This window comes from Cetorhinus maximus, chromosome 19 (assembly GCF_964194155.1).
Source record: "Cetorhinus maximus chromosome 19, sCetMax3.hap1.1, whole genome shotgun sequence".
In the NCBI taxonomy this organism is placed as follows: domain Eukaryota; kingdom Metazoa; phylum Chordata; class Chondrichthyes; order Lamniformes; family Cetorhinidae; genus Cetorhinus; species Cetorhinus maximus.
The window spans coordinates 18359163-18374951 of record NC_135897.1 but is presented as its reverse complement, the minus strand read 5'-3'; the positions used below and the strand labels follow the sequence as shown (position 1 = coordinate 18374951).

Below are 15789 nucleotides of genomic sequence, written 5' to 3'. Positions count from 1 at the left end.
CGTTCAGCACCATTCTCGACTCCTTAGATACTGAAGCAGCCCATGTCCAAATGCAGCAAGACCTGGGCATTATCCATGTTTGAGCAGACAAGTGGCAAGTAACGTTCACGCTACACAAGTGCCAGGCAATAACCATCTCCTGCAAGAGAGAATCTAACCATCGCCCCTTGATGTTCAATGACATTACCATCACTGAATCGACCATTAACAACACCCTGGGGGCTACCAGAAACTGAACTGGACGAGCCATATAAATACTGTGGCTACACGAGCAGTTCAGACGCTAGGAATCCAGCGATGAGTAAATAATCTCCTGACTCCCCAAAGTCTGTCCACAAGGCACAAGCCAGGAGTGTGATGGAATACTCCGCACATGCCTGGATGAATGCAGCTCCCACAACACTCAAGAAGCTCGACACTGTCCAGGACAAAGCAGCCTGTTTGATTGGCACCCCTTCCACAAACATTCACTCCTCCACCGTCAACGCACAGTGGCAGTGTGTACCATCTACAAGGCGCACTGCAGGAATTCACCAAGGCTCCTTAGACAGCACCTTCCAAACCCATGACCACTACCACCTAGAAGGGCAAGGGCAGCAGATAGATGGGAACACCACCACCTGGAAGTTCTCCTCCAAGTCACTCACCATCCTGACTTGGAAATATATCGCCGTTCCTTCACTGTCACTGGATCAAAATCCTGGAACTCCCTCCCTAACAGCACTGTGGGTGTACCTAACACATGGACTGCAGCAGTTCAAGAAGGCAGCTCACCACCACCTTCTCAAGAGCAACTCAGGATTGGCTATAAATGCTGGCCCAACCAATTAAGCCCACATCCCGTGAATGAATTAAAAAACTCATCTGGTTCACTGATGTCCTTTTAGAAAGGAAATCTGTGATCCTTACCTGGTCTGACCTACATTTGACACCAGGTCCACGGTAGTGAACTCTTAACTGCCCTCTGAAATGGCCTAGCAAGCCACTCAGTTGTATCACTCTTCTAAAAAGTCAATAAAAAGTCATGAAACCAGGCAGAACACCTGGCGCCGACCTAGGCACCAGAAACGACAATGGCAAAAGCAGCCCTGTCGACCATGCAAAGTCCTCCTTGTTAACATCTGGGGGCTAGTGCCAGAATTGGGAAAGCTGTCTCACAGACTAGTCAAGCAACAAGGTAGTCATACCTTACAATGTCCCAGACATCATCCCACCGGCAAGACAGGCCCAGCAGAGGTGGAGGCACAGTGGTATACAGTTGAGAGGAAGGTGCCCTGGGAGTCCTCAACCTCGACTCCGGACCCCATGAAGTTTCATGGCATCAGGTCAAACAAGGGCAAGAAATCTCCTGCTGATTATCACTTACCATCCCCTCTCAGCTGATGAATCAGTGCTCCCCATGTTGAACACCACTTGGAGGAAGCACTGAAGGGGGCAAGGGAGCAGAATGTACTCTGGGTGGGGGACTTCAATGTCCATCATCAAGAGTGGCTTGGTAGCACCAGCACCGAGCAGGCTGAGTCCTAAAGGACACAGCTGCTAGACTAGATCTGTGGTAGGTGGTGAGGGAGCCAACAAGAGGGAAAAACATACTGGACCTCATCCTCACCAGCCTACCTGCCGCAGATGCATCTGTCCATGACAGTATCAGTAGAAGTGACCACTGCAGAATCTTTGTGGAGGCAAAGTTCTGTCTTCACATTGAGAATACCCTCCCATCATGTTATGTGGCATTACCACCGTACTAAATGGGATAGATTTCAAACAGATCTAGCAACTCAAGACTGGGCATCCATGAGGCGCTGTGGGCCACCAGCAACAGCAGAACTGTACTCAATCACAATCTGTAACGTCATGGCCCAGCATATCCTCCACTCTACCGTTACCACCAAGCCAGGGGATCAACAGTGGTTCAATTAAGAGTTCAGGAGGGCATGCCAGGAGCAGTACCAGGCATACATAAAAATAAGGTGTCAACCAGGTGAAGCTACAACACAGAACTATTTGCATGCCAAATAGCATAAGCTGCAAATGATAGACAGAACTAAGCGAGTCCACAACCAATGGATCAGATCTAAGCTCTGCGGTTCTGTTCCTTAGGCAGCACCTTCAAAACCCACAACCTCTACCATCTAAAGGACAACGGCAGCAGACAAATGTGAACTCTACCATCTGGAAGTTTCCCTCCAAGCCATTCACCATCCTGACTTGGAAACATATCGCCGTTCCTTCACTGTCGCTGGGTCAAAATCCTGGAACTCCCTAACAGCACTGTGGGTGTACCTACACCACATGAACTTCAGCGGTTCAAGAAGGCAGCTCACCACCACCTTGTCAAGGGCAATTAGGGATAGGCAATAAATGTTGGCCTAGCCAGCAATGCCCACATCCCACAAATGAATAAAAACAATTACCTTTGACAAAGATGTCATGGACCTAAGACAATCTCTCCTGACTCCCACCTATCCTTGACCTTCTATTTTGCTCCACCCCCTCTTAAACAGTATGAAATCTATCACATTTCTATTTCTCTTTAGCTCTGAAGTTATACAGACTCAGAACATTAACTCTGTTTCTCTGTCCACAGATGCTGCCAGAATTGCTGAGTTTTTCCAGCATTTTCAGTTTTTATTACGTTAAATACTATATCGTAAATGAGATTTGTCTATTATTTAAATCATATTTCCATTTAAAAATTGAAATGCACATCATAATGCATGCCTTCTGAAATCATACATTAAACTGAAAGCCACTCACCTATCATCGAGTTCCACTCTTTTCATGCTGTGCAGGTGCAGAACGGCCAGTATTATTGCCACCAAGAATATGACGGCACAGCAAACTCCAACGCTGATGTAGAACACACGGGTGGAGGTAGTGGGTGCTGTGTGTACAGCATCAACTGTTAGGAAGCCAAGCACAAAGATGGAATTTGAAACTAGCTCCATTTATACTAAGCGAGCACCAAAATAGATTTGTAATTGGTAGGTCTTGTTTAACAAATGTAATTAGATTTTTTTAAGGAAGTAACTAAAGTAGTAGACAGGGGAATAAGTATGGATGTAGTTTATTTGGGCTTCCAGAAGGCATTCAATAATGTTGTTCTTGCCACTAACATTAAAGTTTGCAGAATAAAAGGTGAATTATTGACCGAGTTAGGAGGTTGGTTATGTCGTAGAAGACAGAGAGCAAGGATGGTGTGAATGTACTGGAATTAGAAGGAACTGGCGAGTGGTGTCCTACAAGGAGCTGTGTTGTGTTGAAAATTTATATTTAAGGACGTAATTAGCACAAGAGAGAGTCATATACCTACGTTTGACGATGACAAGGACATTGGTGGCACAGTAATAGTGTAGACAGGGCTTTAACATTACAGAGACATTGATGGTTTTGCTTACTCACTTAATTTATGGCACATGGACTTCAATGCAACCAAGTGTAATGTCATTCTTTTTGGGCCAAAAAGGATAGATCGGTGTGTTTTTTTAATGACAAAAGGCTAAGAACAATGGCAGTTTAAGGGGTTTAGGGGTCATGTATACAAATCACTAAAATATAGTCAGGTACAAAAAGCAATTGAATGGAATGTAGGCCTTTCTTACTCAAGGGGTAGAATATAAAATTGGCAGAAGCACTGCTGCAGATATACAAAGCCCTGATTAAACTAAATCTGGAGAACATTAAACAATCTGGTCACCACACCTTAGAAAGGAAATGTTGGCCTTTGAAGGAGTACAGATCGATTTACTGAACACTGCCAGGGTTCCAAGGGTTAAATTATAAGGAGACATTACATTAACTAAGCTTGTATTCCCGAAAATATAAAAGGTTACATGGTGGTTTGATTGAGGCTTTTTGGATTTTCAAAAGGAATTAATGGAGGAAAATTTTGCTGCTGGTGGGGGATTCTAGGACAAGAGGACATCAGAGCTAAGCTATTCAAGACAGAAGTTAGGCAGCACTTCTACTCACAAAGAGTAGTAAAAGGTGTGGAAATCACCCCCACAAGTAGTAGTAGATGCTAGCTCAATTAGTAATTTTATAAAGAACTTATCTTTCTGTTTCTGTTGGACTGTGAATTAAAATTACAATGGCTGCAGTTTGAAGGACATGTTTACTGGAACAGTGCGAGGGATATATACAATGCTGCTGTCCTGGGACAGAGTGTGCCATGAAAGAAAGGATGGTGCCGAGGAGAAGTCTGGTCTGAAGGGGGGCTGCCTGGCAACATTTTAATTGGCTTCTGACCAGGTGACCAGGGTTTGTGTGAGAGCAGTGCGGCAGAATGGCTCCTAGCCTGGAAAGAAAATGACCCAAAACCTCTCTCTCCTGTGTGTATAAAATTCCAGTAATTCTACAATAGCTAACTGGCTTTTTCTCCTCATACCTCTATAACCTGCTCTCTCTGAAAACCTTAGTCAAGAGGCAAAAGGGAAATTCACCATTAGAGACATTGAAAGGCAAGTGCTCAACCAGTGAACTAAAGATCGAAAGTGCTGGAAGACCACCTCATGTCATCAGCAAAGAACTGAAAGGAATTTGCAAGGCATCGATCAAAATCAACCCATCGAATCGTGCACTCCAGAATTGGTGCTATTGAACTGTTTTATCTCACCCTTAAAATCCATGTTTTTGTGTGTTTTATATGTCTTGTATGTACACAGGGATTTTAGGTTATAGAGTTAGAAATTAGCAGCTCATATTTCTTTCTTTTGCCACTGGTTAAAGACAATTTGTTCAATAAACAATTATTTATTAAGTTTACAAACCTGGTGCTTGTATTCTGTTAACCTAAATTAAACAACTAGGTGGGGTGGTCAAACTTTTTCACATTTGTTGTGGCTCGGGGAGCAGTGGGGCTTGATATTACAGCACACTATCCCCAGTGAGTCATGACAAAGTTTGGGGGCTCCAACGAGATATTTTGGAACAAAAAACAACGATGATTTGGGTGCAGATTTAGTAAGTAATATAAGTTAAAAGGAAACACCAGGTCTGTACTGTCACAAATAAGATGGCACTGGAAACTGCTAAAGCTTTCCTGCAAGTGGAAGAGACGTCCCTGACAATTTTACAAGGGATCCTAAAAGCCAGCTTAATTGAATTAGCAAATAAATTAAGAGTAGGATTGCCTGCCAAAGCCAGGAAGGCTAAGATAATCAAGAGATGGCAGCATTTGAAATTGGAAGGAATGTCTGAGAGACCGAGTTCTCCAAGAACTGGTTCATTGGAATAGGCTCAAATTCAGTTGCAAATAAAAACATTGGAACTAGAGGCAGCAGAAAAAGAAGAGGAAAGAGAAAGAGCAAAGGGAACAGGCAGAAAGGACAGAGATAGAAAAAGAAAATGGAGGAGAGAGACCATTTCAAAGGGAGTTAGAAATGGTGAGGTTAGAAATGGAGAAACAAACTTGGAAAGAAAAGAACAGAAAGAGAAAAAGAGGAAGAAAGAGAAAGAATTCCAGCTTAAAATGTTGACAGTTAAAAAAGAGACACCAGTAGGTGAGGCAGGACATATTTCCAGATCAGAACCCAGTGGGAGATGTTTAAATTTGTACAAGCTCTACCAAAATTTGAGGAAAGGGATGTTGAAGCATTCTCTATTTCATTTGAGCAAATAGCTAAACAGATGAACTGGCCAAAGGAAAACTGGACATTGCCCATGCAGAGAAAAGTGACAGGTAGAGCACAGGAAATTTATGCCTCACTGTCAGAGGAGATTCCTAGGGATTGCGATGTGGTGAAAAAGGCCATTTTGAGTGCATATGAGTTGGTCCCTGAAGCATACAGACAAAAGTTTCAAAGTTTAAGGAAACAGCCTGGGCAAACTTATATTGAATTTGAAAGGGTTAAGGCAAAGTAGTTCTGACAGGTGGATACGAGCATTAGGAGTTGAAACTGTCTGTGAAGTTCTTAGAGAGACCTTGGGAAAATTTAAAAACTCCCTACCTTCTGTAATAAGAACCCATGTTGAAGACCAAAGGGTTGCAACTGCTAGACAGGCAGCAGTAATGGCTGACGATGATGAGTTGATCCATAAAACTAAACCTTTTTACCATCACCCTCATAAATTTGAAAAGGACAGAAAGTGGGACGGTGGAAGGAAGGCAATTAGCCCCGTTACATTTTCCTCCAAATCATTTATGTATACTACAAACAGCAAAGGTTCCAGCACTGATCCCTGCGGAACTCCACTAGTCACAGCTCCCCATTCAGAAAAGCACCCTTCCACTGCTACCCTCTGTCTTCTATGACCAAGCCAATTCTGTATCCATCTTGCCAGCTCACCTCTGATCCCGTGTGACTTTACCTTCTGTACCAGTCTGCCATGAGGGACCTTGTCAAAGGCCTTACTGAAATCCATGTATATAACATCCACTGCCCTTCCATCGTCGATCATCTATGTCACTTCCTCGAAAAACTCGATCAAGTTAGTGAGACACGACCTCCCCTTCACAAAACCATGCTGCCTCTCACTAATACACCCATTTACTTCCAAATGGGAGTAAATCCTGTCATGGAGAATCTTCTCTAACAATTTCCCTACCACTGACGTAAGGCTCACCAGCCTGTAATTTCCTGGATTATCCCTGCTACCCTTCTTAAACAATGGAACAACATTGGCCATTCTCCAGTCCTCTGGGACCTCACCCGTAGCCAGTGAGGGTACAAAGATTTCTGTCAAGGCCCCAGCAATCTCCTCCCTTGCCTCCCTCAGTACTCTGGGGTAGATCCCATCTGGCCCTGGGGACTTATCCACCTTAATATTCTTCAAGACGCCTAACACATCCTCTTTTTTGATCTCAACATGATCCAGGCTATCTACACACTCTTCCCTAGACAAATCAACTGCTAAGTCCTTCTCTTTGGTGAATACATGAAGAGAAGTATTCATTTAGTATCTCTCCCATTTCTTCTGGCTCCACACACAGATTCCCACCTCTGTCCCCGAGTGGGCCCACCCTTTCCCTGATAAATGGTTATTTATTTATTAAGTTTACAAACATAGTGCTTGTATTTTGTTAACCTAGGTTAAACAATCAGGTGGGTTGAGCAAACTTTGGAAAGCAGCAGGGCTTGATATTGCAGCTCACTATCTCCAGTGAGTCGTTACAATTTTAAGTCTGATAGATTTCTGCTAGCCAAGGATATTAAGGGATATGGAGCCAAGGTGGGTAGATGTAATTAGGATACAAATCAGCCATGATCTCACTGAATGATGAAACAGACTCAAGGGGCTGAATGACCTACTGCTAGTCCTATGTTGCCTAGTTCTTGAGAAAAAGGCTGTAAGAGACTAGGCTGACAATGGGCTTCACAATGAAATTTCAGTTGTTAAGTTGGCCAGAGAAGAAATTCTTATGTAAAAAATGTCAAAAAGAAAGGAATCATTAAAACCTGTTTTAAACAGGTTTTATGATTAACAGCCATTCACTTTTTCTATGTTTTTTTTTGAAAACTGAGTGAAGATAATATTGCCAAAATTACCACCTTGGAGGAATATTTGGAAGATGAAATAACTCTCCCAGTTGAAAGGACAAGACCCTCAAATAATGTCCATTATGAGTGCATTCCAACCGTCATTTATTAGTAATCACTCCAACTCAGTTTCTGATTTCAACAGACATGGCTGATTAAACCAGATTTTGACAGCATAAACTTACATCATAACAATAACAGTGAATATATTAGATAAGTAACTAATTGTTATTTAAATTACAGGATATTTCATAACATTTCAGGATTCAGAAAAGAAAGTATTTGGGCCAGAATCCATCAACTGTAGAGTACCAGCAAGGTGGGATGCTATAGCACACACTAATTAAGGATAGGTACCAAAGAAGAAGCTGGCTTGTGGTGAACCTGGGATAGTTGAAAGCATAGTGTGCAGGGATGTACAAAGGGGAGGAGCAGAGAGGAGACTGAAGTTGAGAGCAGAGTGAGAGATTACATCAGGGCTTAATGGAACAGGAGAGAAAAAATAGAAATTAACAAAAAGTATATCATCTTTCTATGCTTCGAATACACTGAACAGGCTTGCTAGCAAAATTGAAGTCCATGGGATAAAAGAGGCAGGAGCAGCATGGATACAAAATTTGCTGAGAGATAGAAAGCAGAGTTGTACTGAATGGTTGTTTTTTTACTACCAGAGGGAGGTATACAGTGGAATTCGCCAGGGGTCACTACTAGGACTACTGCTGTTCTTAACGTACATTAATGACTTCAACTTGGAGGCACAGGGTACAATTTCAAAATCTGCGTATGAGACAAAACTTGGAAGCGTGGTAAATAATGAGCAAGAAAGTAGTAGATTTCAAGAGTTCAGAGGCTAGTGGAATGGGCAGACACATGGGCAGATGAAATTCAATGCAAAAACAGTGCATGCTCATGTATTTTGGCCCTGAGGCCATCATGATGCCTCAACAGCTGTTGATTCACTAATTCACACCACCTCCATCACCTTTAGTGCCCATTGGCCCACCGGAACTATTGCCTCATGGCTCCACCAGTATACTTCTTCATGTCCACTCGCTGAAATCCAAGGGATATGGACTTGAATATCTTTGGTAAAAAATTTATTTTAACCATTCATCACCAGATCTGGCTAGACCACTCAAAGCATGATTGGGCTAAGCGCTCTCTCTCTTTCTCTAAAACTGCCTGTTGTTTAAAGATCATCTAAGAAGCCAAAGATAACCATAGTAGATAGTGGCTTCCATTTGCTATTAACCTTCTTAATGTACCCTCCACCGCCATCTCCACCCTCACCTCCAACTCATGGAATTTTTTGTTACAAAGATCGAGACCAGCTGAATCAGTTGTCTCTGCAGCTCCCCTCCTTCTTCTAGCCCACCAGGCTTAACTTCCTCTAACCGTCCTCCTTGGCCTAACCTTAAATACACACCTTTCTCTAGTTTATTTTGAAGTAGCACGGAGTACTGCTTAAGTTTAAAAGGAGGTGATTTTTTTTTATTCATTCATGGGATGGGGACCTCGCTGACTTGGCTAGCAGTTATTGCCCAGCCCTAATTGCCCTTGAGAACTGAGTGGCTTGCTGTGCCATTTAAGAGTCAACCACATTGCTGTAGGTCTGGAGTCACATGTAGGCCAGACCACGCCAGGACATTAGTGAACCAGATAGGTTTTTACAACAATGATTTCATGGTCATCGTTTGACTTTTGTTAAAATTCCAAATTTCACCATCTGTCATGGTGGGATTCGAACTAGGGTCCCCAGAGCATTACCCTGGGTCTCTGGATTACAGTCCACTAGGCCACTGTCTCCTCATGTTTTATGAAACATAAAAGATTCTGAGGGGATTTGATAGGGTTGATGCTGAGAGGATGTTTCTCCTCATCGGGGAATCTAAAACTAGGGGGCACAGTTTAAAAATAAGGGGTCTCCTATTTAAGACCGAGATGAGGAGATTTTATTTCTCTCAGAGGGTCTTTAGTCTTTGGAATTCTTTTCCCCAGAGAGCAGTGGAGGCTGCTGGGTCATTGAATTTATTCAAGGCACAGTTAGACAGATTTTTGATCAACAAGGGAGTTAAGGGTTACGAGGGGGGGGCAGACAGGAAAGTGGAGTTAAGGGCACAATCACACCAGATGCTACTGAATGGCAGAGCAGACTCGAGGGGCTGAATAGCCTACTCCTGCTCCAATTTCTTACAATCTTATGATTCTACAGAGTACTAAACTCAGGAAAATTGGCGATTGATAGAAGAGGTGCTGCTCTGGTTTTTAAAAAACAAAACAAAAACAAATGTGGTCCAAGAAAGAGGAGACAGCGAGGTCTGAGAGCTGAGGTCGAGGCATTAATTAAAATTAATAGTTTATACAAGGTCTTAACTAGATTATAAAAAAGTGTGTGTTTTTTTTAAGGTCATGGATGGAGCAGCTAAGACTTGTTGCTTGCAACTCCTGCGCCATGTGGGAACTTCAGGCATCTTGGGGGGGTGGGGGTCATGCATGTCAACAGTGTCTCTGGCTGCTTCATCTCGAGCTTAAACTCAGGATTCCTGAGCCCAAGGGGCAGCTAGAGCCACTGCAGACCATCAGGGATGATGGAAGTTTCCCTGATCATATGCTCCAGGAGGTGGGTACCTCACAGGCCGAGACTAAATGATAGTAGATGGATGGCCATTTGGAAGAGCAGGAAGTGCAGGAGTCTTTGGGGAGTTTGCCAATCTGAAACTAGTCCTCAGCACTGGAGACTGCTGGGAGTGATAACACCTTGAAGTGCAGCCCAGACCATGGCACCAATGGTCAAAGAGTAGAAATGTAGTCTGTTGCGATCCCCGTGGGGAAACCATAAACCAAAATAACCAAATTATTGAATAGCCCCCAGAATGAAGAAATTACCAACATGATTTCACATTTTGTGCCTTTTACTTTAACACAAATCAGAACCAATGCAAATTACATATGAATTAACAGGCAACTGTACTTCAAATACAAAGATAAATTTCACTTGAAATAGTCGATACAACAAAGATACGTCTTACACAACCACAAGCATTCACATTACTCCCTGCACAAATATGGCACCAGGTACAATCACCATATGCCTTTCCAACTTGGCCTCTGGTATGTAGGATCTCTCATTTTCCCACTCAAAAGATTCAGCTCTTGGGTCGCGTTCACTGCCAGCTGTATTGCATCCGAGGTCTCCAGGTACAGTTAGGCACACGTCAACGAACCATCTCTCACTCGAGTCACATCGATCTTCATGGTGTAGCTTTCCAGTGTCCCTTTTCAACTGACCAACCAACAATTTCCAGTTCACAATCTGGTCTTGATACAAACTCTTAGCTCCTTCACATGCCTGAGGTATTCATCCCGCTTTTAGGATCAAGTCCCTTTTGGTTAGGTGGCACGTTGCTTCCCTAAGAGCTTCTGGAATTCTATTTCTCTTCTCACAGAAAGCTGACCTTTTTGTAGAGAGCTCAGCTTGTTCCTGAGCATACCAGGAAGTTGATAACGGTGACCTGCTCTAGCACTTCTTTGTGTCCTCATCTGCGTGCTGATCACCTTATGCCTTTAGCTCTCCTAAATGTCTGCTAGCCACATGGCTTCTGGTCTTAACTTCCTTCCTGTGACACTGCTTCCAGGTCAAGAGTCACCAGGTCACATGGACCAGTATTTCTTATTATCCAAGAAAATTACATTGATCTGTTTACTTTTGATGCAAATTCTTAAAAGTATATACATTGTTAAAAAAACCAATTACAGATTCCACAGACATTTTAAAGAAATTATAAATCATAAAGCTTCTGGGTCAAAGATCGCTATAAGTTGTTACTGGAGATTCTATAGTTAGAGGTGCAGACAGGTGGCTCTGTAACCATCATCATGGGTCTCACATGGTGTGTTGCCTCCTGGTGTCAGGGTAAAGGATATTACAAGAAGGGTGCAGAATATCCTGCAGGGGAAGGGAGTGAACCAGAAGTTGAGGTACATCAGTACCAATGGCATAGCTAGGGCAAGTATTGGGATCCTATGGTCAGAACTTCAGGAGCTAGGGAGGAAACTAAAAAATAGAACCTCAAAGGTGGTAATCTCTGAATTGATTCTAGTGCCACATGCTAGCGAGAGTATGAATTGTAATATAGGGAAGATCTTTTCCCCGGAGAGCAGTGGAGGCGTGGCTTGAGGCACGGGGCAGGATGGTCATCTTCAGAATCTTGCGGCATTGGGACCAGCTGTGGGGCATGAGGCACCTATTGAAAAGGAACAGGTTGCACCTCAACAAGACTGGTCCTTGAGGGGAGAAGCACTAGTATGGTGGAGAGGGTTTAAACTAAATTGACAGAGGGAATGGGTACCAGCAGATAGAAAAAGGAATAAGGTGAGTGAGTATGTTGGAGAGAAGCAAATAGTGCCATAATAGATAGGAGCAAATCAATGAGGACCACAAGGAATACAAAAACAGGCTTAAAATGCACATATGTAAATGCACAAAACATGGTGAATAAGGGGAGGCTGAGCTACAAGCACAAATCGCCATGTGGGAATATAATGTAGTGGAAATAATGGAAACGTAGCTTTAAAAGGGGCAGGACTGGGTGCTTGATAATCACAGACTGAAAGTGTTCAGAAAAGATAGGAAAAGAGAAAAGGGGGGTAGGGTGGCAGTGCTGATTAAGGAAAACATTGTAGTCTTTGAAAAAGAGGATGTCTTTGAGGACCAAAGACAGGGGTACGGATTTTCGTCACAATGGACAACCTGCTAGACCTGGTTCTGGGGAATGTGCTTGGCCAAGTACATTAAGTGTTAGTCGGAGAACCTTTAGGAGACAGTGGTCATTTTATCATAAGGTTTAGGCTGACTATGGAAAAGGACAAAGTACAATCCAGAGTAAAAATATAATTAACTTGGGAAAAGCCAACTTCAATGCAGTAAGAACAGATCTGGACTGAATAAACTAGAATCAAAGGTTGGCAGGAAAAATGGTTGCTGATCAATGGGCTACCTTCAAAGAAGAGACTGATCAGGCACAATCAATGTATATTATATACCTTTCTCATAGTCATTGACTATTCTCAAAAGAGAAAGGTGGGGCAAACAAATCCAGAACGCCCTGGATAACAAAAGCGATAGAAATTAAGATAAAGAAGGAGAAAGTATGCTTATGACATATGTCAGATAGGAGATACAATTGAGAAACAGCTGAATATGGAAGGTTCAGAGAGGAGGCGAAAAAGCAATAAGAGAAGCAAAGGAGGAGTACGAAGAGAGACTGGCAGTCAGCAAGGGTGGTAAGAAGAGAATAGAGCTGATTAGGGACATGGAGGCATGGGCATAGCTGAGGTATTAAATGAATATTTCGCATCTGTCTTTACCAAGGAACAAGATGCTATTCAGGCCATGGTGAAAGAGGAGATAATTCAGACGGTTTACAATTGATAGGGAGGTATTGGATAGACTGTCTGTACTTAAAGTTGATAAGGCACCAGGACTGGTTGAGATGCATCCAAGGATACTGAGGCAAGTGAGAGTGGAAAGTGTGGAGGCACTGGTCATAATTTTCCAGTCTTCCTTAGACTCAGGAATGATGCCAGAGGACTGGGGAATTGCAAGTGTTACACCCTTTTTCAAAAAAGGGTATAAAGATAAGCCCAGCAATTACAGGAAAGGCAGTTTAATTTCAGTGGTGGGAAATCTTCTAGAAACAATAATTCCGGACAAAATTAAAAGTCACATGAAGAAATGTAGGTTAATTAAGGAAAGTCAGCATAGATTTCTTAAGTGAAAATCATGTTTAACTAACTAACTTGCGTTTTTGAAGAGGTAACAGAGAGAGTTGATGGGGGCAATGCTGTTGATGTGGTGTACATGGACTTTCAAAAGGCGTTTGATACAGTGCCACACAACTGACTTGTGAGCAAAGTTATAGCTCATGGAATAAAAAGGACAATAGCAACATCGATACAAAATTGGCTGGATGACAGAAAACAGAGAACAGTGGATAGTGATGTTTTTCTGACTGGTGGAAGGTTTGTAGTGGAGTTCCACAGGAGTCACTGTTGGGACCCTTGCTTTTCCTGATATATATTAATGACCTAGATCTTGGTGTACAGGGCACAATTTCAAAACTTGCAGATGTACAAAATTGGAAGCTTTGTGGACTGTGAGGAGAATAGTATCGAACTTCAAAAGGATATAGACAAGTTGGTGGAATGGGCAGACAGGTGGCAGATGAAGTTCAATGCGGAGAAATGCAAAGTGATTCATTTTGGTAGGAAAAACATGGAGATACAATGTAAAATAAAAGGTGCAATTCTAAATGGGGTGCAGGAGCAGAATGACCTGAATGTATATGTGCATAAGTCATTGAAGATGGCAGGACAGGTTGAAAGCACGGTTAATAAAGCATACAGTATCACAGACTTCATTAATAGTGTTTTGAGGTGGTTTCACTTACTCTTATGAGTGACTTGGAGATGGTCAGTATATAGTTTTTCTTGAAACTATTTATTTACACTATTTACAAACACCTCATGGTAAGTACATTATTCTCCGGACAGAGACAGTTCTGTGTCTTGCTCTTTTGGAGCCCCCTGGGCATCTGACCCTGACGACATGCTTACATTATCATTGTCTTATTAACATAATCATTCACCTTTTACTCAACATCTCCCCCAAGTATAATCTCAAGTTGTTAAATTATTTTGTTAAACTATTTACATTCCCATCATCTCCCCACAAAGTTGTAACCTCATAGGTAGAGCCTATCTGGTGCTTTCACGACTCTGCCTGATCCTGTCTTGAGTATTCTCGGTTGAGGGTGCTGGTCCAAGCTCAGTTCCTGGTCTCATCACTTCTGGGGTTGTTTGCAGTAGAGTCCTTCTCATCAGTCCCATCATGGTAATGCTGGAACAATCGTCTCCTTGCGGTTTCTAAGGGTAACAGAGCCTGTTTTTTCAGAGAACTCCCAAGTGTTGTTTTTACAAGGTACAATCACGGCTTCTTAGCTTGTTCTATGAATATACCTTCTGCTCAACTGTCTCCTATCCGCACCTTTTACCCAGCTTCTAACATGGGTAGTGTTCTCATTTTATGCTGGTGATTATACCAACTGGATTGTTTCTCTTTGTGTGTTTGCTCGTGACATCTTACTCAGTCATGATCTTTTTGTAATGAAGGAAGTTGGGTCTTTAGCCTTCTCCCCATCAGCAGTTCTGCTGGTAAAAAAACATTATTTAATAGAGTTGCCTTGTAATTGCGTAAGGCTAACTCTAGGTCATTTTGCTTTTCCATCAACATTTTGATGGTTTTTATACCTCCCCCCGCTTCTCCATTAGCCTGTGCATGGTGTGGCGAACCGGTCACATGGTGAAATCCATATTCCACTGAATTGTTGGAAATGTTCACTCAAACTGTGGACCATTGTCTGAGCCTACCTCATCCGGAATACCATGGGAGAGTAAATGTGTTTCAAAGCTTTTACCACAGCTTTTGCAGTTGTGGTATGGAATCTGCTGATTTCAACCAGCGACAGTAACAGTCAATGATTATGAGGTAGATAGGTAGATTGTTCCTCTGAAGTCAAACAGGTCCATTCCTAGTCTTTGTCAAGGTCTGGATGGAAATGTTGATGGTAGTAATGGTTCTGTTGGTTCCTGGCTGTTGATGGCACAAGTATGGCGCATCAAAATAAATTCTTCTATGGCTTTCACAATTCCCAGCCACCATACTAATGGTTGTGTCCATGGTCTACATTTAGTAATGCCTAAATGATCAACACAGAGTTTTCGGAGAATGTCTTCTTGCATTCCTCTTGGGATTACTAGACTGTCATTGAAGACAAGGTGGTCATCAACAATCAGCAGATGTTTTTGTTCTTCACTGTATTGTCTTAACACCTGATTGCTTGGGACACATTCAGGCCAACCACCCTGGAAGTATGTTCTGACCTGGCTGCATTCTGTGTGCTTCAGCAGGGCTCGTCTGATCCTCTGGAGTTTGTTTGCAGAGGCTGGTAGGGTACTTTTTATTGAAGAACAATATGCTTCCACCTCAGAGATGAGCTTCAAGCGATGTACTGTATCCTGGTCAACTGTAGCTCTCGACAGTGTGGCGGCAGTTGTCTGACTTTTCCTTGGCACGTACTCTGTCGTAGAGTCATAGCACATGAATCTGAGCCAGAAACCCTATATCTTTGGCAACATCTTAGCAATTTCCTTCAAATTCAGGAGTGTAACCAGAGGCTTATGGTCCGTCTCAATCCTGAATTGTAAGCCCATTAAGTAACCTGAAAATGTTTTGCAGGCCCACGTCGCTGCT

At 42.7% G+C, this 15789-nt stretch overlaps 1 protein-coding gene across 4 annotated transcripts in view; it reads right to left on the bottom strand.

Moving 5' to 3' along the window:
• ryk (receptor like tyrosine kinase) overlaps positions 1-15789 on the bottom strand; it is a 359220-nt gene that overhangs the window by 207714 nt on the left and 135717 nt on the right. For all 4 annotated transcript variants that reach the window (XM_078563543.1, XM_078563545.1, XM_078563544.1 and 1 more), the window contains one exon: positions 2758-2902. In XM_078563543.1, the coding sequence (XP_078419669.1) occupies positions 2758-2902 (145 nt within the window). The remainder of the gene's footprint in view (positions 1-2757; positions 2903-15789) is intronic.